General features: G+C 40.1%; 4 protein-coding genes across 5 annotated transcripts; 3 read left to right on the plus strand and 1 right to left on the minus strand.

Moving 5' to 3' along the window:
- Positions 1 to 402: 402 nt before the first annotated feature.
- LOC121628965 (kelch-like protein 11) lies at positions 403 to 4482 on the plus strand. Its single transcript, XM_041968409.1, has 2 exons — positions 403 to 1032; positions 1239 to 4482. The coding sequence occupies exons 1-2, from the start codon at positions 479 to 481 to the stop codon at positions 2821 to 2823; spliced, it is 2139 nt and encodes a 712-aa protein (XP_041824343.1). The 5' UTR covers positions 403 to 478; the 3' UTR covers positions 2824 to 4482.
- Positions 4483 to 4781: 299 nt separating this feature from the next.
- LOC121631837 (cytosolic 5'-nucleotidase 3-like) lies at positions 4782 to 9730 on the plus strand. The gene is made up of 9 exons (XM_041972935.1): positions 4782 to 5128; positions 5407 to 5505; positions 5593 to 5662; positions 6290 to 6336; positions 7863 to 7948; positions 8058 to 8147; positions 8244 to 8406; positions 8489 to 8689; positions 8778 to 9730. Exons 1-9 carry the CDS (start codon positions 5126 to 5128, stop codon positions 8886 to 8888), a joined length of 870 nt encoding a protein of 289 aa, XP_041828869.1. The 5' UTR covers positions 4782 to 5125; the 3' UTR covers positions 8889 to 9730.
- Positions 9731 to 9759: 29 nt separating this feature from the next.
- fkbp10a (FKBP prolyl isomerase 10a) lies at positions 9760 to 14533 on the minus strand. Of its 2 annotated transcripts, XM_041972924.1 has the most exons (11): positions 14218 to 14293; positions 13893 to 14053; positions 13608 to 13753; positions 13330 to 13519; positions 13092 to 13237; positions 11784 to 11973; positions 11557 to 11702; positions 11263 to 11452; positions 10872 to 11014; positions 10619 to 10782; positions 9760 to 10506 (listed from the first exon to the last, which is right to left on the minus strand). In XM_041972924.1, exons 3-11 carry the CDS (start codon positions 13693 to 13695, stop codon positions 10318 to 10320), a joined length of 1446 nt encoding a protein of 481 aa, XP_041828858.1. In that variant the 5' UTR covers positions 13696 to 13753; positions 13893 to 14053; positions 14218 to 14293; the 3' UTR covers positions 9760 to 10317. The 2 variants fall into 2 exon arrangements, with proteins under 2 accessions (XP_041828858.1, XP_041828849.1); XM_041972915.1 differs by lacking the exon at positions 13893 to 14053 and having other exon boundaries at positions 14218 to 14533.
- A 1947-nt stretch (positions 14534 to 16480) lies between these two features.
- p3h4 (prolyl 3-hydroxylase family member 4 (inactive)) lies at positions 16481 to 22795 on the plus strand. Its single transcript, XM_041972298.1, has 7 exons — positions 16481 to 17052; positions 17729 to 17878; positions 17977 to 18148; positions 18225 to 18353; positions 18449 to 18594; positions 19048 to 19131; positions 21565 to 22795. The coding sequence occupies exons 1-7, from the start codon at positions 16609 to 16611 to the stop codon at positions 21712 to 21714; spliced, it is 1275 nt and encodes a 424-aa protein (XP_041828232.1). The 5' UTR covers positions 16481 to 16608; the 3' UTR covers positions 21715 to 22795.
- Positions 22796 to 22972: the final 177 nt, after the last annotated feature.

Below are 22972 nucleotides of genomic sequence, written 5' to 3' on the forward strand. Positions count from 1 at the left end.
AATGTGGGAACGTCACTTACGTCAACCACGCAGCCACTCCTTTCCCCTATTGCGCATGTCCACGATTTTGCCTGTGTTAATCGCTGTGAAGTTAGTTTGTTATTGGTCATTTCCGTCTATCTGACAGTTGTTTCAAATTCACACCAGAATCTACTTTTCTTTTTTAAATCTACCAAATAAATAAATCACATAAAACTTCAATAAAATTGAAATGGCTGAAATTTAGTTGTGCATATAGCTGCTCGTGCACTTCGTTTTATTTTTTTGCTGTCTCGTTTGGGTGCTAGAGGACAACTTAAGGACAAATTCCACTAAACAATGAAAAATTTCTTAAAATTACAGAAATATATTATAACATTATAGCAAAATAATGTGGGATATAAGACAGGTGGAAAGCTAACGGTCCCCTTTAAATCACGGATATGACGCAACGAATACGAAACGGGCTTCAACGGTTATCTCCGTCTGGACTCCATGTATGTGTGGCTGCGTATGTCGCCTCCTTTCCGTCGTTAGTTTACTTCATTTCCGACCACTGCTCACCCCCAACGCTGGCAGCAGAATGGCAGCGGCGGCCCCCAACCCGGAGGACACCGCCAGAAGCAGTAGCAACGGTGGTGGCGGCAGCGGAACGCCCAGTGCGCTTGCCGGAGACGGAGACGCGGAAGAGGCCGAGGACTTCACCTCCTCCTCCCACTGTTCAGAGCTGTCTCGGCGGCAGAACGAGCAAAGGAAGCAGGGTTTGTTCTGCGACGTGACGCTGGCCTTCAGCAGCGGGGCGGCTACAGGTAACGTCCAGAGCTGCGAGTTTTCAGCCCACAGGTCTGTGCTGGCTGCTGCCACAGATTATTTCACACCACTGCTGGGAGGGCAGTTTTCCGAGTCCCTGTCCGGAAGGGTGGAGATGAAAGAATGGAGCTCAGAACTGGGGCCGGACCCGGAGACGGTGGAAAGTGTCATCCAGTATATGTACACTGGAGAGATACGCGTTAGCACCTGCAATGTACACGAAGTATTGGAGCTGGCAGACAGGTATGATTATGTTCAGTCAGTCACGTGAGAATGCATGAGACCTTCTGTAGTAGCTCTTACTTTGAAGTACCTGTTTTGTGTACTGCTTGCAGAAAACAAAGCCTTATCTTTCAGGTCAAATCCGAAAAGCCTTCTATAATCTTGTAAACAGGAAGTGTTCGTTTTCTAATGTTCTATGTATCTTTTCTATGCTTACTTCATGCTAGGTTCTTGCTGCTGCAACTGAAGGACTTCTGTGGAGAGTTTCTCAAGAAGAAGCTGAGCCTAACTAACTGTGTAGCAGTGCACAGCCTAGCTCACATGTACACTTTGGACCAGCTGGCTCTGCGTGCTGCAGACATGATCCGCCGCAACTTCCACAAAGTTATCCAGGATGAGGAGTTCTACACACTCCCCTTTCACCTGGTTCGTGACTGGCTGTCAGATGCAGAGATTACAGTGGATTCAGAGGAGGTGCTATTTGAAGCTGTGGTGAAGTGGGTGCAGAAGAACCCAGAAGAGCGAAGCCGCTACTTTGAGGAACTGTTTCGTCTCCTCAGGCTGCCCCAGATCAAGCCCACCTACCTGACCAGGGTGGTGAAAAATGAACGACTAGTGGCTGCCAATGAGGCCTGTCTCCGGCTGGTGTCAGAGGCTGTAGAGGGTCACGCTATTCGCTTTGAAAACCTCAAGTCAGCAGATATGGAGTTCTGGTCCTCCCACATGGCCTCCTTTCAGCCTCGTTTTGGCCAGAATATGGACGTTATCATGGTAGTGGGTGGAGTGTCTGAGGGAGGGGACTACCTGAGTGAGTGTGTGGGCTACTTCATTTATGAGGATCGTTGGGTTAACTTGCCTCACATCCACAACCACCTGGATGGGCACGCCATCGCTGCTACAGAGTCCCACGTCTATGTAGCTGGTTCTATGGAGCCAGGCTTTGCTAAGACGGTGGAACGTTACAACCCAAATCGCAACACTTGGGAGCAGGTGAGCAACTTAACCACACGTAAGCACTCTTTTGGCCTAACCTGCATTAAGGATATCCTGTACAGCATTGGCGGTCATGGCAATTTCAGTCCAGGTTTCAAAGATGTTAGCGTGTATGAGCCTGAGCAGGACAAGTGGCACAATCTGGAATCTGCTCCCAAGATCCTGCGAGATGTGAAGGCAGTGAGTGTTGAGGATCGCTATGTGTATGTCACGGCACGCACACCTGTGGATACGGATAATGAGGATGGATTGAAGACTGTAACCACTCGGTATGACACAGAGAGTCGTCAGTGGCAGGATGTTGACTCCTTGCCACTTATTGATAACTACTGCATCTTCCAGATGGCTGTGGCTTCCACTAATTTCTACCACACAGCCTCCTGCTGCCCCAAAAGCTACACAGTGCGGGATGAGGTTGCCAGACAGAAGATTAGTGTGCGCATATCTGACGAGATTCTTGAGAGCCTGCCACCAGAGGTAACCAGCATCGAGGGTGCTGCTATCTGCCACTTTGACGAGGATGTGTTCATTATTGGAGGCTGGAAGAACAGCGATGACGTGGACAAGCAGTACCGCAAGGAAGCCTACCGCTACTGTGCTGAGAGGAAGCGTTGGATGCTGCTGCCCCCCATGCCTCAGCCTCGCTGTCGAGCTACCGCCTGCCATGTCCGCATCCCGTACCGTTTCCTGTATGGCTGCCAGCGGTATCCAATGCCCCAGAACCTGGCTCGCCAGAGAGATCGCATGCAGCAGATGCAGCAGCTTCATCGCCGCACCCTCACCTTGCGTCGGCAGCTCCAGTCGCAGATAGAGTGCTGAACAATTCAGCATCCGCTCCATCCATGTACTCCGTAGCTCTGTCCGAAGATTTACAGCAAAACCTCATCCCACCGCAGCCATCACTGACACCCACTCATACAAAAAAAAAAAAAAAAACTACGGTGCAACATGTTGCTTTCAGTCTGGATTTCATTCATTTAACATTCTAGCATTCACTTTCATGCTGTGTTGTATTGATAACTGATCTGTGTAAGCCATGAATTGTGTGGGCAGGTGTTAGTTGGTGGTCTGTGGGAAGGGTAAGGTGGATGTAAACATGTGAATAAGAGTGTTATTTAGCAGCCAAAAACTTAATATGCTTTAGCTTTTTATGTTGGTATAGATGCTGTTTATCTATTTGTACATAAATAGTATAAAGCTATATATGTATACATTTCTATAATATTTTACATTCCTTTATTGTATGCCTGTAGTGAGGAAAAATATGTGACATCAGTAATAATTGCATTCCTACATTCTTAATGAAGCCTCATCATTCCATTGTAACACTGTGACAATCTCCTCATGGAAGTGTAACATCAGTCCAAAAGCCTAACTTAGTAGTTTTATTAGAAAGGTTCTGCTTATTATTTTACAGCTTCAATATTTAATGTGAATTTGACAGAAAGGCTGTTTTTATTGTAAAAAAAATATCTTGTCTGCCATTTCTACTCAACAGCTATACAGTGTATTTTGGTAATATTTGTTCATTGTGTAACACTTGCAAGGCTTCTCCAGGTTTCTGAAGAGATGAAATAATGAGCAAACGGTAAAATCCTAAAAAGATGTGACAAGATCTTATAAAATCATTCCTTTATGACATTTAAGCATTCTATTCTGCCACTGCATTGAGCACCAAATCACTGCTAATGGCTTAATCATTCCTCTTTTTGCACTTTTGTGCTCTATTTATAAATGAATTCCCATTCATTAAATATGAAATGTAGAAAATGTTTATATGTGTGAGTGAAGGAATGCTTAAGAGTTGCGTTTGCACAAGTTCAGTTATCGCTCTGCAAAGAATGACAAAAGTATCCCTGGATCTGCACTTTTCAACATCTAATTGTAAAGTCTTAAAGAGGCATATAAGTTAAAATTGCTACTGCACTTTGACTTTGCATATTTCATTTGTGTCATATCAGACAAAGTGATTGTATTTTGGAAATGCTTTTTAAACCGGCCTCCAGGAAGTAAGATTTAATCTTTGGAAAACAAAAAAAGTGTTATCAGTATGACCAGGATTGTTTCAAACATTAAATGTTTTGTTAAATCCTCTTTTGATGTAATTCACTTCCAGTCAGGTGTATACTGGACAGGGGATGTGCTGTTTAGTTGTCTCCTGTTGCTCACCAAAGAGACTTAGAGATGGAATGAAAAAGGAATCACACTTAAAGGCAAAACAAAAGGGAATTGATATATAAATGTGTTTTGACTGACATTCAGAATCAGCCTGTGAAGTGCTTAGTACAGCATCAAGGTTACAGAGCGCAGAAATGATATTCATTTCCACTTTATGACCAATATAAATAGCACTGCAAATATTAACTGAAATAAGCTATGTATTTGTTTTGCATGTGATATCCTCATATTGTGTCCTTATATTGGATGTAAGAAATGCTAATATCATCACTTGCAATTAAAGTTGTTTTGTAAGACCGATGCACGTGTAATGTATTATTGCTTTGTTGGATATTACTGTAGGAAAACAAGCTTTCTGTTGCTGACACACAAAGTTCTGCATTGAAGATACAACTTCATGCTCCTTTGGAGACAACAGTAGGTTATTAATATGGACATTAATCATTTGTACATATTTTCTTTACTCATTTAAAATATATCCATGATCAGGAAACAGGATTGTTTTCGTTAATTGAAAAGTCCAGCATGAGAGGTCGGTGGGAACCTTAAATCAGTGCTTTTGGTTTAGGGGGAAGATTGCACACCGCGGTAACTTGGAGTTACAAAAGAGTAATGTTGCTTTCAAGTATCTGTTTATGTTCGTAATAAAAAATAAAACTAAAACTGCTAAAATATATGAGTGAGAGAGCCTAGATGCTAACATTTATTACATGACAAATGTTAACGTTTTAGTCACTCAGATATGATGAGCACGCGCAGTTAACTTCTTCATTGTTTGATTAGAGTGTCACCTCCAAAGATTCCGACACTTCGAAAATACAGGAAAGCAACAGTGTCGTTCTAGCTAACACAAGGTTCTGTTATCCAGCAAAGCCTGACAGCTCACGACACGTATTTTACCTAAATAACCTAAACGAATCGACAGTACTCCCCCCTCAAAGAAATGGTAATATCATAAATTAAACTTTTTTGAGAAACACTGAGCATATATAGGTTGAACCTACACTAATGAACTAGCATACTGACTAGCTAAAGCATACTCTCGCTATCGCTAACTTACTACTGTACTGTACTAGCTAAACCGTACGGCGTAAATAGTCAATGAGTGATGGGGTTTTGTTTGTTTGTTTTAGCACAACTGCAATCTTGTTGACTGTATAACTTTAGTATATCGTATTGTTTAACTTTCCCTGCCTCAGTCACTTATTCTAACTATCTGCACAGATTGCAGAGCTGTCAAAGCCCTCTGTGTATATGAAAGACCCTCAGAGGGTACAGAAGACTATGGAGTCTATGCTGAAGGCTGGGTCCAATACCCTGCAGGTATCTTCTCTAACAGCCATAATTAAAGCGATCAAGCTGATAAGAAAACATATTATAGGCTTGATATAATATTCTTGATTTATCCAGGTCATCTCAGATTTTGATATGACCCTAACAAGATTTTCATTCAACGGAAAACGGTGCCCAACCTGTCACAGTAAGTGCATTCTCATATTAGTTTCTCTTAAAAGTTGTCATTCCCCTTCACCCTTTGTTAGAAAAAAAAAAAAAAAACTTTGAATGCGGTTGTCTCCAGTTGCTGATTATTTATGGACCTCTCTGCCTTAAGCATTGTCTTTACCAAGTGCTGCTTTATTGGGCCGAGATGATGTGATTCACTGAGCTACTGCAGGACGTTTAACTCCTTAATCTTGATCAATGGGGTTCATGAGCTGCTTTTATCTGCTGTTACATCATCAATAAACACCAGTGGCCCAAAGCCACTGGAAGCCATTCATGCCCATCTCACTGCCTGCAAGTGTTTTGCAGATGATATTGTATGCTTAAAATGATGCTCTGTCTCATCTAATTTTTCTACTACAGGTTAATCTTAATTTCCAAATAACGTAATTTCAGATCATGCCACACTTTAATCTGGAGTCTATTCCAGAAATTTTCCCCCTGTAACTTATAAAGAAATAAAACAAATGTAAACATCACTATTATTATTTAAGTGAAACATTTTGTTGTAAACAGTTAGAATTAACAAACAGTGTCCGGGTTTACATATTTGTTGTTTTTGACTTAATGTTGTGCAGCTTGTCATTGTGCATTTTAATTGCAGATATTCTTGACAACAGCAAAGTCATCTCAGACGACTGCAAACAAAAGGTAGGGAAGATACTTTTTAACAGAAGCAGGTTTTGTATCAGTTGGGTTGTTTTCTTTAACTACCATGCATCCTTGGTGAGCCAATCACAAGTAGACATCTCTATGCACGTCTTTTAACACCTGGCGTTAACCGTCACATATGTTTTAATTGGCCAGTCTTAATCAGATCTCAGTTTTATGCTCTGTATGTAAATAAATATGTAACTTATGTCACATAGTTAAGTAACAAATAGCTAATCAACACATTTGATTATGTTTCATTAAATTCACGGACGCATTCACTGGCCTGAACTATATCATTCTTACTTAAAGACATTTAAAATTTGCCTGAGTCACATTTATTGCAAAATTATTGATGAACATTTCAATAAGTTTAGTTATGTAACAAATACAATATCATTTTGTGATCTTAAGGCACTTGTTGTCTGAATATTGCTGTTTTTTCACTGAAAGTTTAACACCCTATCTGTTGTCTATACAACTCCCCCGTATAAACAGGTGCTGTGGATAGGTAGATGTACTGCTTAGTAGCATTTTCAAGCCCCCAAAAGTAATTTCTTAAACGTATTCCCAGAGATTGCATCATTTCAAATGAGCAGGCGTTTGTACCTTCATTTTTTATTATTTTATTGTTATTCTCTCTAATTGGGTTGATTCACATAAAAGCGTTATCGTTCCTGTAACAAACAGTATATGGATCCTATTTAGGGCAAGGCCCTCTAAACCACTAACAGGAAACTCCACTGCTTAATCTCATTGTATATGTGTATAATGACAATAAAAGGCATTCTATTCATCTGTTTTGTCGGGTCATGTCAAGGTCAGCATATGGGCCTTCTGTGTGGCACAGGGCACGTTCCACTCAGACTGAACTACTACATAAATGTGAACAAAAGTGTCCTAAGTAATTAGATGTGAATATATCCTTATGTGTCCTGACTGCACTCAGACATCTACTAAGTGCTCTTCACTTGTGATTGGATCAGTCAAGATGCATGCTAACACCAGGTCGAAACAGAACTGGGTCACTGATTAATCTGCTGCAACACTAGATGTTGTTGCAGAAAGTGGAAATGGATAAAGCATGTGCCTCCGAGTTGTTTCATATTATTTAGCTAAGCAGAACTTACATTGGCACACTGAGCAGTGGCAGTGACGTGTGTGCATTGATACATACATTATAACTAATACAAACTTACTCAGGTTTTAAATTCAGGGCACAGATTGTCTGAAAACAATCAGAGTTTACAGTTTACAGAGTTTTCCTCTATGTGGAAGTCACAGTTAAAATGTGAGAGAGTGATGCATTTTCCATTTTATAGATTTAACATTTGTATTTGTGAGTTTTCAGACAGTATCTCGTGTATTTTTGTGACAAAATCAGTGATTTAGCAATTGTCCTGCACCGACCCTGTCTGCCATCTAGTGAATAACCAGAGAAATGGAAACATTCAGAAAGTAAACATAACCATGATCACACTGGACTAAGTTAGTTAGTTTTAAGAATATTGTTCTGTCTTCCCCAGCTGGATGAGCTTCTTAAGACTTACTACCCAATAGAGATTGACACTTCACTGTCTGTAGAGCAAAAGCTACCTTTAATGGTGGACTGGTGAGTATCCCTCACAAATTATGTTCACTACTGCTTTGGGTTACTAATTTTGAGAAGCATTCATTTGCTTCACTGTGTGGAAAGACTATGCTGCTCTTATATCTCACAGGTGGACCAAAGCTCATGAGCTCCTGGTGGAGCAGAAGATCAGGAAAGACCTGCTGGCCACAGCAGTGCACGAGTCTGAAGCCAAACTGAGGTCAGTACATATCAAAGCTGGAGTTTTTGTTTTAGTTTTAAGTGTTGAGAGCATTTTGTCATGTGATACTTGAATAATGAGTGAATGCTTAAACAGGGATGGCTACCAGCTCTTCTTTGACCACCTGCACCAGCACAGCATCCCTCTGCTCATCTTCTCTGCTGGAATAGGAGACATCCTGGAGGAGGTGATCAGGCAGAATGGCGTCTTCCATCCCAATGTCAACGTCTTCTCCAACTACATGGACTTTGATGAATCTGTGAGTTCCTAACTCCAAAAACTATGATTTTATCACACTAGCAGGGAGTGAAATAATAACTGGACTCTTTTTTTTTTGACAGGGGGTGTTGAAGGCTTTCAAGGGAGAGTTGATTCATATCTACAATAAAAGGGAAGGTGCGCTGCTCAACACAGGCCATTTCCAGGAGCTACGGACACGGCCCAATGTCCTGTTGATGGGAGACTCTCTTGGGGATCTGGCCATGGCTGATGGAGTTCAGAATATGGAAAACATCCTCAAGATTGGGTTCCTTAATGATAAGGTAAAAAAAAACAGAAAAAAAACAAACACGTATTCCGTTACTCGTTATTGTTGCGTAAGAAAATTTATGGCTCTCATTTTCTCCTTAGATTGAAGAAAGGAAGCAGTCGTACTTGGACTCATATGACATTGTGTTAGTAGAGGATGAAACCTTGGATGTTCCTAATGCTGTTCTCCTCTATCTCACTGGCAACAAGTGAGCTGCTGATTCTCCACTGGTCACGCCACACTCCAGGACCTTCAGCCAATGAGACTCCTTTTCAGACCGTGCCAGTGGGATTCTGTATTAATGACCAGCTAGGAATGTAACATGATTATTTTCTATTTTACTAAAACCTACACACATCTGGGTCTTTCGGCACATTTTGTGATTTTCTAAGTCCAGTTCAAAGCCACAGCTAACTCCCAACATCATCACCCCTATAATATGTGTCCATTAGCCAAAGTGGCTTCGGACCACACTGAATTTTGTGGAAATATGTATTAACCAACACCAAGTTAAAATTTATATGTGATCATTGCTGTTCCTTTTAATGTCTGATTGGTTTCTGTAAGATGCCGAGATGGCAAAGAAAAACGCACAATGCTTTTATTTTAAAAGCACTTTCGAGTCTCTTTCTGTACAATGAAGCTCCTCTCTAGTGTCATCTGATACCTAAAACACATTTCAGCTATTGTTTCTCTTGTGTTACACCACTGTATTAATATTCTCAACTATGACAGCTGTTCGTATTTCTAGGGAAACAGAAAAATTTTAAGAGGCTATAATATTTGTAAGGACTGCTACCTCAGATGTGTGAAGGTTTTACAAAAAAATATAGAATTATTTTTGTCATTAAAATAAGTTATATGGTCACCAAGTGTCACTTTCTACACTGCAGCAAAGGTTTTAATAAACCTCTTTTTGTTTTTTTCCATCCTATTTTTGACAGGATTTTCTTTTTGTTCAAATTCAGGTTCACCTCATATGTCCCAGTTTCTTTGATTATAAAATGTGGGTTTCATATGTGTGTTATTAAACTCTGCCTGACCATTTTAAAAAGGTTGTGTTTGTACAGAATGAATGAAAAGGAGGTTTTATTACTTTTTATTATAAAAGTTTGTTTCATCACAAAGAATTACATCTTTTTCTGAAATAGAACATACTTTACAACCAGTGGTTTTTAGGAAGTTTAGAGGCAAAACATGGACTACCTTAAGCAGTCATTTGGCTTTTTTATAGATGGATCATTAAGGAAGCTGAAGCCCAAATGCTTTGCAATGTTATTTTATATGATTGTGGAAACTTCCTGTTCGGCATATACTCGTACCATGATGAAAACGGATGCTTCCATTTACTGTTTACTGCATGTGGATTTTCCATTCTTGCCATTTTCACATTTCCCACAAGCAAAACTGAAATAACTGCATAGATTTAAACAAAAAAGACATGTTTAATGATTTATAGAAAACATGCTCTCCCTGTAATGTGTCTGTAGATGTGAAATGGTGTTGAATTCAGCACCAACCTTAAAAAAGGCTCAACAACTTCTGAAACATTTTCAGAATAATACCAAGACAGTTGCCAGAATGGCAACATAACTACAACATGTGTTTGCCCGTTCATTCTCATGTAAACATACATTTCCTTCATAACTCATCTCGTCTCATTTGTTTAGAGTCCTCCTCCACCTTTACTTTCAGTTCATCTTCCACAATCCTTCCATCTCTGTTCTGGTCCTGGTGATCAAACATGTCCTTAATAATGCTCTCAGCATCGACCCCTGGCCGAAGTCGACCTTTACCTCCTTTAACTTGAAGCCTTATAAAGTTAGAAAACTGAAGAAAAAAAAGAGACAGGCAGAGCATTTTACTGCTTTCTTTCACCCTCCTTCCCCTAAAATACTAACTTTAGCAGAATAATTAGAGCAGACCTTCGTTGTCTACGTACCTCCTCTAGAGGGACCTCTTTGTCTCCATTGAGGTCCATAGCAACAAAGAGAGGGTCGGGGGCGTCTCCAAGCCACACAAACATGTAACCTTCAGGCACACCTTTCTGCAACTCCACCAACTCCAGTTCAAAGAAGAGCACAGCACTCCTGGGAACTGCTCCAGCTGGAGGAATCCGTACAGAGGGGACAAAATATTAATGAAACACAGGCAAACAGGAAATTAGGTGCATCTGAACATGTCAAAGAGCTGACCTCCATTTTCACCATGTGCCAAGTGGGGAGGAATGACCACTTCTCTCCTCTCACCCACACACATGCCCCCCAAACCTTCTTCTAGACCCAAGATCACCTTACTGGCTCCTAGAGTTGTGATTGAGGGTGAATCAAATTGGTCCCTGCAATGCAACACTTAGACTGTTATCACTTTTAATAAAGGAAATTTAGATTTTCAAGCTTAGAGAAAACCAGCCTTGTACCAAAACCTTAAGCCATGCAAGCATACGTGCTGTTGCCATGGATACATAAATGGTTATGCATCTAGTTCCAAAGCCCAGTGAAATCTGTCAGACAAGAAGCCAGCAATGATTACATGCATGAAGTTGGAGGATGCAGTGTAGCAGAGTGAACAGCAGAGGGCGCTCACGAGGAGTACAGGAGGGTCCCATCCATCAAGGAGCAGTTGTAGCGATACTGAAGCAAATCGTCAGCTTCACTGGTCATATTACATTCCTGAGGTCTTTGGGTGACTTTAATCTCGACTGCATCTTTGGGATTGTGGAAGTCAATGACGTAAATGTCAAAGACCAGCACAGCAGAGCCAGGAATGAGGTCTCCTGCAACCAGAGGGGAAAATAAACACACAGCATTACAAACATAAACAAGTACTTGTGGTCTATTGCTTCATTTAAGTGTTTGAAATTACATACATCAAACTCACCAACTCCTTCTTCACCATAAGCCAAATGAGGAGGAATTGTGATCCTCCTTTTCTCTCCAATGCACAAGCCCTGCAGAGCTTTGTCCATCCCTCTAATCACATATCCCATGCCAACATACGTGTTATAGGTGCTGTTTCGCTGATAGCTGTTAAAGGAAGAGTGACACCGAGAGCTCAGAATAAATATGTTTTATTTACTGTCTAAACATGAAAAGCTTTACGTTTACCTCGAATCGAAGGCTGTGCCATCCTGGAAGGTCCCGTTGTAGTGGTAGCGGATGTAATCTCCAGTCACCGTCCTACGAGTGCAGCCTTTAGGCACCTCCTTCACCTCAACAATCAGATCATCTTTAGGGTTAAAAACATCAACCATCAGCACCTCGAACACCAGTGTGGCCTGAGGGGGGACAGTGGCTCCTGTTGGGACAAAAGCATGTTAATCTATAATAAGAATTTAACGCAACATAGAAGATTCAGCAACTCAACAGAAGCAAAAATTATACTTTTCTTTTACTGAGATTAGTAATCAATATTTATTTCAACCAATTAAAAAATCCTCCTCACTCACAGTTGTAGAAACAAAAGCTGAGACACTGAGGTTAAACAAGTAGGAGGTTGTATAATTTAGAAGAGATTCACTCACTTTCCTGCAACCAGCCATAGCAACTGTGACTGCACACAGCTCTCACATATAAAAGTATGCAAACTCTTGGTACACAGTTACCTATGACCAACACTCTTGACATTGTCAAGCATTATCACACTAAATTTAAATAATGCAAATGTGGAGCTGACATATTGTGTCCACACTATGATAAGCAGATCTCCAACATATGAAAGCAATGGGGCATCATTGTACAATATTACTATCTTAACATCGTCTACTTTACAGAAAACCCAGTGAGTTTGTCTCTTTTCTGGCAGTTTTCTCATTTCAGTCTTATATGAAACTTGCAGAGACAGAAAATCCTGCAGAATGTTTGCAATCCTTACAGATAACTTCCAACAGTACCTTTCTGCACATCTATATTATATATATGTATATACAAGAAGCATAGATTCTAAAGCAGAGAATTACCACAGATTTCCAGAATCAATCTAATTTTGATATAAAATGTCACCTGTCAATTAAATTAAGTTAAAAAAGGGGGTGAATCTGTGCGCACACTTACAGGAAGTGGTAAATATACAAATAGATTGGTGTCAGGATTTTAATTAATCAATTTTAAAAGACTTTATCTCTCAAACAATGCTACAGAAACACTCCATGGCATTAAGAATGAAAAATATGGATCTATAAAATAATTCAAAACCATACAAAAATATGAACCATCCATTCATTCAGTCAATTTCCTTACTGATATGCTCAATTACGGGTCGCGGGGAAGCTGGAGCCTATCCCAGCAATTAATAGGTGAAAGGCAGGGTACACCCTGGTCACCAGTCCATTGCAGAATATGGACAATTATAGCTGAGAAATATATTAGAATTCTTAAATTATCCTAAGTGGGTTTATCTTGCATATAAGTCTGTACCATGGCCGTTCTCTCCATATGCCAGGAAGGGTGGGATGATAACGATCCGTCTCTCTCCAACACACATTGCCAGAAGACCCTCATCCAAGCCTTTGATGAGGTCGCCTTGTCCCAGGTAGGTATCATAGGTTGTATTTTTTGAATAACTGAGTAAACACAGTTTTAAATTTCATGTAAGAGACAGAAACAGGGAGGAGATGCTTATACAAGACAGAAGTGGGCTACACTGCAGCTTCACCTGGAATCAAAGGCTTCACCAGACAGCAGGGAGCCATTATAGTGGTAACGGACAAAATCTGTTGCTGCTGTGGTGCGACTGCAGCCTGCTGGCTTGCTGAGCGTGCGGATCTGGACTTTGTCCTCTGTGCTCCATATGTCCAGTAGGAGGACATCATACACCAGGACAGCGTCTGGAGGAATTATTCCACCTGTGGGATCAGCAGCACAGGTTGGTACAAAACTATGCTCGTGTAGTCACCAGCAAAGTGCTGCGAGTATGGTGTTGTAGCTCTGCACCTGTTCCGATGCTTCCATATGCCAGGTGTGGAGGGACTGTGATCCTCCTGCGCTCATTGACACACATGCCCTGAAGACCCCGGTCCATCCCTGTGATGAGTCTGCCCAGTCCTACCTGGCTGATGAAGGCTTTGCCTCGGTCATGACTGCAGAAGCAGGAAGTTGGATGACAGAAATGTATAGGCAGCAACGTGAAATTAGTTACAGTTTGAGAATATGACACTTTAATATGTAAATCAAACTATCTCCATGGCAACAAGCATCAAAATGTGTCTAATGGCTCACCTATGGTTGTGGAAACTAAATCACTGCAAAAACAGAACTGAGAAACACTGAGACAATGGTCTTGGTAGGGATACGTCTAATTACACTGTTAGGTTGACACGTTTGCAGTTATATCAGCAGCAGAAAACTCTTGGTGAGCCAAACCTCCATCAGGAAAATGGCTGTAGGATTAGGACAGACTTTTTTAACATCATGTCCGTCAATCAGAACAAACACTACATGGTGCTGATGTTACTGAAGCGTCTGTTAGGTCACAAAATCACAAACAACTGGCATTAGCTGGCTCATTTAAAGCTCTGAGTTTTGCATTTCATAGAAAATTCACCTGGAGTCAAACTTCTTCCCGTCGTCATAGAAGGTACCGTTAAAGTGATAACGAATAAAATCTTCTGTTCGCACTTCTCGGGGACAAACTTTGGGAATGTCGTAGCGATCCACAACAACATCCACCAACGGCCCAGGGCTGCAAATTACTACATGGAAGAAAAGCAACAGCTCGAAGGAGTTTGATAAATCCATCCGGAAACCAGGCAGCCAGCAGGACAGGGAGAGAGAGACCAGCAGAAGCCAGCCAGCACGATGATGTGGTTCATGAAGTGGAAAGGAGAGAAAGTGATGCACCGCAACAAGTCTGGAAGGGTCCAGCTGTGAAGAAGACTGGGAAAAATACTTCAACTTCCGGTCTGGGATTTCTAAATAACAGCCCATCTATGGACGAAATAAAATAAAATAAAATATTGGTACATTTTAAATTAAATTTGGCATCTTACCAGCCTATGTCAGGGATTTTGCTAAATTTACTAGAATAAAAGAAACTTCCAATTCTAAAATGTGATTTTATACCACGCGACAATGAAAAAAGGAATTTACTGCAAAGACATTGTCAAGTAAGCTACATTGTTATATATATCTAGCCTTTTATCATATGAAATCAGTAATTAAACCAGATTCATGACTAGAAACGTTTTACATGGTCTTGTGGGATGCACTTATAACTATTTCAACTTCTTAGGCTCCTTCTGTAAAGCTTGAAGATGTCCTGACACTCCTCTCTTTACATACCATTATGCTTTTTTCAGAACGTGCTTGAAAGAAACCTGACCACATTAATGTATCGTTAACTGTAAGAGAAAGTGAATGAATTTGGTTAATTTAGCCCAACAAACATACAAACCGACAAAATCCTCCTGATGTCATACATTTTACTTAAAAGGCGATGATTTTTTTTTAAATCAAAAGCATTTATGTGAAACTTGTTTCATATTGTTAACTCCATCTGACCTTGAAAAAATAAATTTAATGAAATTAAATCTCTGTGACCCTGAATTGGAATAAGTGGTATAGAAAGTGAATGAATGAATGAATGAATGCTGTAATATTGGTACCCTTATTAGATGTGGATAAATAAAAAAAATCTTCAGATAAACTGAGAAGACAAAGCAAAATATGGTACACAAAAAAGAAAACTTTTCAGCAGCACTAATTGCTTTTTAAAATAAATCAAAATAATACCAAGGTTAGAGAGCTTAAGTTATCCAGTCTGAGAATGAAATGCTCCTTACATACGATGTTTTAGGGGCTCTTTTCAGTCCAAAGTTTGACGTGAAAAGATAAACATTGAATTTTGATTTTGTGCTTTTATTGTAACTGCGTAACCAACTTAACTTCCGGTCTCGTTCCACCTCCACGTTGCTTACTTGAATCTTTTTGGTCGTGTGCTCCCGAACATAGGAGGAGTGGCCCCTGGCCCCCACCCACTGTTTAATGGAATTCTGCAAACGTGTAAAGCCTGGCTCAGAGACCTGGCTCATGTTTTCATCCAAGAGCCACAAAATGCGAAATAATTAGCCTACTTGGCATCAAACACTATAGTGACAATCAGATTGGGTTGTTTTTTATTCAATAAATATTATAAAAGTTTTCAGATATGAACATAATCACTTTTGAACACATCTGTCTCTCGAGGAAGCGTTAAGATATTATCCTCTGGGTCCTAATAGCCATCCCACCAGCACAATCTTCTTGCAGGGCATCAAAAGTTAAACCTGTATTGAAGGCATCACATATTGCAGACTCTGAGTCTAAGTAGAAATAATATTATTGCCTATAAAAGTTGTCACATTGAAATGATTAGTAAGTACAACTTTATTTATTTAGCACCTTTCAAGATCAGAAAGTGCTTTACAAGAGTCAACTATGCAAAAAAATTAATAAAAGAATATTTAAAAATATTAATAACTTAATGCCTTATATATTTAAATCCAAACGTAATAAAGATAGTAGCCTATCTATTGGACCCCTTCCTCTTTGGAAGTCCAAAGTGTGACGTCTATGTCAAGTACACCAAAGTTACAACAATTCTTACCGGAAATGCAGTACTATACCTTCATAATAATGATCAAGGGCGTATTAGTTACAGGGCTTCAAATACAAATATCCAGCCCTTTAGATTGATTAGTTTACACTCTATATTTGAAACTTACATTGAATAGAACAAGAAATCTCAAAATCTCCATGACACCTTGAAGTTTATCTCTCGGAAAATACTTTACTTTGACAGTCAGCCACATAACCGTGTTTTCAGCATCAATTTCTACAGATTTCCCAGCCTGTATACGTGCGGTCGGACATGAGCAATCCCTGCTAAAAGAAAGGGGAGGGAGTCTCCTGATCCATTCAAAATAAGGACAGACTCCCGTCGCAGCCGGCGGAGGTAATGATGCTCCTGAGAAGCTTGTACCTGGCCTTTCTCATTCTCGCCCTGGTGGAGGCTCAGTATGAGAAATACAGCTTTAAAAGTTTCCCTCAGAAAGACATCATGCCGCTGGAGTCCGCGTACGGCTACGCGCTGGAGCAGTACTCGGCCCAGAACTGGGCAGAGAGCGTCAAGTACCTGGAGCTGAGCCTGCGCCTCCACCGGCTGCTGCGGGACAGCGAGGAGTTCTGCAGCCGCAACTGTAGTTTCGTCAGTCGGGAAAACGACACCCTGTTTCCCGACAGCAGCCTACGCGTCGTGCGCCATATCCTGATGAGGGCTGCATGCCTTAAAAAGTGCAAGGCAGATTTTCCTGTGTTTAAACTTTCGCACCCGCGAAGAGACTTACTGGAAACATTTGACGAAAGGATACCGTATCGGTACATTCAGTATGCATACTACCAGGTGAGAGCAAAGCTTTTGATATGTTGTAAGTTGCGCCAGATTGTGGCACCATAGATGCGGGCCTTGAAGTTACGGTCATACCTCATAAAATCCCAACTTTTAAAACCCGATATTAGGAGTTTACAAGACGTAGCCTACATGTGCCCGATTGAAGTCAGAAAGCGTCAGAAAAACTCAGCGTAATTGTCGCATTTACGCAATAAAGGTATTTGTTCTTCTAGGTAGGTAGAGGAGGTTTGACTTATCACGAGGAAACTAGTTTGTGAGATGAAAAGTGGGGTTTCCATGCTGCTTTGTTGCACCCTCCTGCAGGCCTTGTTGAGCAAATGCCACGTCTCTTCCTCCAGTGTTCCCCTGAAAACAATCCCCCTGTTCTTCTCTGTCAGCAGACTACTGAGTATTAGGTTTTACATGGCAATGGCCAACGTACATGTTTGAGGGCTTTCATATATTTGTAATCTCAGATAATGTACAGATGATGATTGGCAACACTGATTTCTTTACCATTTAAATTATTTGGTTTTATTACTTGAGTGATTAATGACATTTCAAAGCCACACAAATCTTAAAACACTTGGCTGTTCTTTAGGAACCACTAGAAGAAATCATAACCTTCAACATGACTGACAGGTTGTGTTTTTATTGGTATAAGTATATGATGTGTATTCTTTCTTAGCTCAACAACTTGGAAAAGGCAGTGGCAGCAGCTCACACCTTCCTGAAGAGGAACCCGAACGATCCCTCTTTGACCAAAAACATGAACTACTACAAAACACTGTTTGATGTGGAGGAGTATCTCATCGACCACGAGGAGCAGCCATATGAAGTTGGTAGCTCCAGATATTCACACTGCAATAAAAAAAAGCAAAAACAAACATCCTATTTCATCCTCTCATTTACAAAAAATTAATTGTTGTTTTCCAGAGTCTTTTCCTTAAGAGCGTAATGCTCTACAACAACGGAGACTTCAGCAGCAGTGCCAGAAACATGGAGCTGGCCATCACAGAGTTCTTTGAAGTTTACAGCCTCTGCTTAGCAGGCTGCGAGGGCTCGTATGAGATCTTAGAGTTCAAGGATTTCTATCCAACCCTGGCAGGTAAGAAGAGAGCAGCTGAGGAGCAGCTAAAATATGTTTGAGACAAAATAATGTCCCTCTGTCCTTCTTCCCTCAGATCTTTTTATTGATGTGCTCAAATGTAAAGTGAAATGTGAGGAGAACCTGACACCGAATGTTGGAGGCTTCTTTGTGGAGAAGTTTGTGGCCACCATGTATCACTATCTCCAGTTTTCATACTATAAATGTAAGAAACATGAAGGAAATGTCTATATTTATTAATTTTTTTCTGAAATTCTTATAATATTGCTCATATTTGTACTATTTTGCCATGTTCTCCAGTGAATGATGTAAAGAACGCTGCTCCCTGTGCAGCCAGTTACATGCTGTTTGACCCCAACGACCAGGTCATGCAGCGAAACGTGGCATACTACCGTTTCTACCAAGAACAATGGGGCCTTAAGGATGAGGATTTTCAGCCACGGCCTGTAAGTAAATCTACAAGTTCATCAATCATGACCCATATGCTCCTCCAGGACTTCAATAAGTGAACTAGATGCAGCAGAGTGTGGTCACACTCAAGCAGAACATAAAGCAGCGCTGGCGTGAACATTAACACAATCTCAGGGTAGTAATTAGAAACTCATATAGTCATGTAAAGACAGACTTGTTTTCCCTTTTTTTGCACAGTGTAGATTTGGCAACTGCTTCAATAAAGTGGTTGTATACGGAGCTGGAGAGCCACATAAACTTCTTTGCCTTCTGAAATAAATTTGGCACTGCTGTAAATACTTTCCAAACTGAGCAAAGAGAAGAAAAAAAAACAGCAAACAAACAACCAGCAACCCAAATGAGTAGCTTAACACGGTGTCATAAAACTCTTGGTTTGTTTTCACCTGCTGCTCCAGCAAACACAAGTGCTGATGTATCTCATTTTTCAGGAAGCTCTGAGGTATTTTAACCAAACGACCAAACAGAAAGAGATGCTGAAGTTTGCACTGAGCTACCTACAAACAGATGATGAGGTACGTTTCTACTGTTTTTTACAAACACACCATGATGCTACTGTAGCAGTGAGTTAGACACTGTTATGTGAACAGCAATAACGTTATTAAGCTGCAATGGTGTAAACATTTTTTAGACAGTTATGCACCTCATTTATAATATTACATACTAATAATGGTAATGGGGCAGTTAAGGTTAAAAAGAAAACACAAACAGGGGAACCTGAGTAACACTTTGTATTTTGAAGGATGGAGAGGGATGTAATGTGAGTGTGAGTCACTAATTTAAACCGGAATATCAATTAAATATCCTGTACAAAACGTATGCAAATTCTAAAACTGAAATATTGTCTGAAGTAGGACAAGGTCAATCATCTGAATATTGCTGTGTATGTAAACATAACCTGTGTCTTTGGTACATGATTCCTACATTATACAAAGTCAGGGAATGGTATTCTGGAGATGGATTAATTTCCACAAGGCTTGTGAGTTGACATCATCCAGCCATCTTGTCAGGTGTCAGACTACTTCCCAGACCCTTCCAAATTAAGTCCCAAGATCTTATTCAGTTCTTCCAGTGTGAAGTAAATCAGCTCCAGTTTGTCCTCTCTATTCTTCTTTAGCATCAGAAACAAAAAGACCATCATCTAACTAAAGGAGAGTAGATAACTCTATCACCCAATTCCTCATGGCTGCAGTATTCAGAACAAACCAAAGATTCAGCTCTCTTATAATTAGGCAAACTTTGATGTTTTAGAGTCTATGACCATCATTGAGAGTTGTGACTCACCTGAGGCCTCATTAGAGTGACTATTGTCCAAGTTTCACTTTCGAATGATGTGAATAGGTGTCATCAGTCTCCTTGGGATAGCTGGACAGAGGCTGTTGCTGGTGCAGGAGGCGAGGTCTCAGTCTTCCTCCGCTGTTTACTGAAGACTTCTGTAGTTCGACCTGAGGGTGTTTTCCACTAACATGTCCAGGAATTTTTATTATCTAAAATTGATTTAATAGGATAAATACTAATTCCTGGTAATCTGCATGATTTCCTCCACACTGCAAAGTTTTGGAAAATTTCTAATGACTGATGCCAGTTGTTGCTCTGGTGGTCGGACCAACTTCGGTTGTTTCATCCCTCACCTTCCTTAATCTTCTTTCAGTTTCTTCAGTCCCTGCTATCCACTTGTCTTTTCTGTCCAAGATTTTAACATTGCAGCCCTTAAAGGACACCTTTCATCATTAAGAGTTCTGGTCTGATGAGTTGACTCTCCTATGTTGATCCATCCATCTGTTGAGTGATTGTTTGGTTTCCCCAATGCTAATCTGGGCTTATTTGAGTCCTCAGTGCTCTGAACATACACTAGGTTGCGTTTTGTAAAGTCGGGCCCCTGGGATGAGCCAGTGTCTGTCGGGTGGTGTGGCTGGGTTTGAAAAACGCTGGTATTTGTTTATTAAAAATCCTTCTATGATTCTTAGATGTTCCAGCCACATAAAGGGTGACAACGCCTTCCTTTTCCCTTTTCCTCTCATCCCCTCCCCCTGTGTCGGCAGTGTTCCTGAGTCTTGTTGCAGTTTTAAAAATGGTAAATTGTAGCTTGTCCTTGAGTTTTAAGTCCTTTTCAGTTAGATTGCAAAATAACACTTAAAAGAGGCTGATCTGAATTTTTTTTAGCTGTTGGTTCTCATGTTAGGAGTCTTATTCTGTTAAATGGAGAAAATAGACTTAAATACACTGAATTTCAATTTGATTTGTTGGTGTTGATTTTTTTTTTTTTTTTTTTTTTTTTTGGTAAAGAATGTTTTACAAATGGCAATGATAAAATGACTGAATCTGAATACTGAAAGTTTTCCAAGTAGCGGTATTTATCTCTGCTCATCAGATCTTTCCTACTGATATCATTCCTGACAATTTTTTTTAACATCATAGTCAATATTTTATCAACCTCTATAGAGCTGGGACGGCGGGAGTTTCTGAGTCAGACATCTCAGGGCCTTGGCAGATAAAACCTACTCTCTGCATGACCAGACAAGATTAAATTACACTTATAAACAGCACGAGAAGAAGAACTTGCAGATTAAACCTGAGCTACTGTTGTAGATGTAGAATGAGGAGGAAAGGGAAAAAAAGAGAGGTGTAGGCTCTGGAGGAAGTGGGGGTGGAGGGGGGCAGTGTTTTCCGCCAGCACAGTGTGGTATGTGGCTGGGAGGTGTTGGCCACTAAGACTGTGCCACATCCATTTAACTCAGGTCAGCCCCTCCCTTGCTTCACACACTGCCTGGACCTGAGAGGAGGGAGGAGGAATGGGAAAGTTCACTCTGAATTACAGGGTGCACAAGCCTCAGATTGATAGACATAAGAAAAGAAATAAATCTTTTTTTTTTTTTCAGATAGAATGACGGTAAGTTTGCTAACTGCTTGCTTTCTGTTTATTGTATTCATTTTCTCCTACATTTTAGGACGTGGTAAGTCCAGAAGAAATGGGCGTCTCTCACTCAGAACATCCCGATTCTGAGTTCGAGGGTATTGGGGACTACGAGGAGTCCTTTCTGGCTGAATGGTGGCAGGAACCCAAAACTAAGTGGGACATTGGAGAGGTTGCAGGCTGACATCTGTCCTCTTCTCTGAGCAGAAGCACCCTTTTCCGACTCTTACATACCAAAGACATTTCAACAGACATCCTCATTCCCAACAGTGTTGATTCAGAAAAGTCTCAGCTGACTGATTCCTGTTTTCTTTCTTTCACATCATGTTGATCAAAATTAGAGATTGACATATCCAGTCTTGGCTGCCATCAGCCTTCTATAATAGTCAGTCATTGGCTTGTTCGCTGACGCATGTTAATGACTTTTCTACAGTTTTTATTTGCTGTTTTTATTTAATGAAACCTGAGTGCTTCTGTACTGCAGCATAAGGAAGGTGAAAGCTTTTCTTATGCTACATAATTCATCAACCTCCAAATGTGTGGTTGTTGGAATAAGTTGCTCATAATTAAAATAATATTTTAATATAACATATCCTGTTTCGTTTTTTTTTTTTTTTTTGTACAATAAAAAAAGACATATAACAGGAAGATGTGAACACAATAGTGTTGATCAGTTTCATTCATTCTGTTGATGCCAACGAGTTTTGGACAGTTCTGATAGTAGTCAATCAAATCCCCAAATTGGCTCAATTTATGTTGAGAAATTTGATTTAAAATGTCTAATTGTCTAGCTTTCTCATTTGAGCTTTTAACATACTTTCCAGGATGCTTAATTTAGGCCCAGTCATATGTCTGACATAGTCTGTTATATATATATATATTTTCTCTTGCATTTTAAAACTTTTTAGGTCTTTGTTTTTTTTAAATGTGCTAATGGTCTCCGATTCAACATACTTTTCATAACTTTGCATTCTGCTCTTTAACATATTGTAGAAAAATGGATATAATTACATATGAGATTTTTGTTTTTACACTTTTTAACCTCAATCTAAGTTAATTACAGGTTTTTCTTTGACTTAAAACCCATAATACAAAACTATCTGGTCCAAATATTAAATTCTAATAGAGAAAGGCAGTGTGGTTTGAAAGTAGGGGTGGTGGTTTTATATTTTAGTGTTTTATTTTCCCTTCATTTCAATTCATCTACAGGCATCAGTTCATTCTTTTTCATTGTTTTGATTAAAAAAAGATAGTGTCTAAAAATATGGGGTAAGATGCATCTCACTTTCTCTTTTTCTTTGCGATTGTGTTTGATACCCACTGTGTACATACTAGAATAATAATAGTGCACTTGCCAAAAAAAAGCTAAAAAAAAAAAACAAAAAAAAAAACAACCAAACAATCTGACCTCAGACGAGCTGCCTCTTGGACCCCAAAACCAG

This window comes from Melanotaenia boesemani, chromosome 2 (genome assembly GCF_017639745.1).
Source record: "Melanotaenia boesemani isolate fMelBoe1 chromosome 2, fMelBoe1.pri, whole genome shotgun sequence".
Lineage (NCBI taxonomy): Eukaryota > Metazoa > Chordata > Actinopteri > Atheriniformes > Melanotaeniidae > Melanotaenia > Melanotaenia boesemani.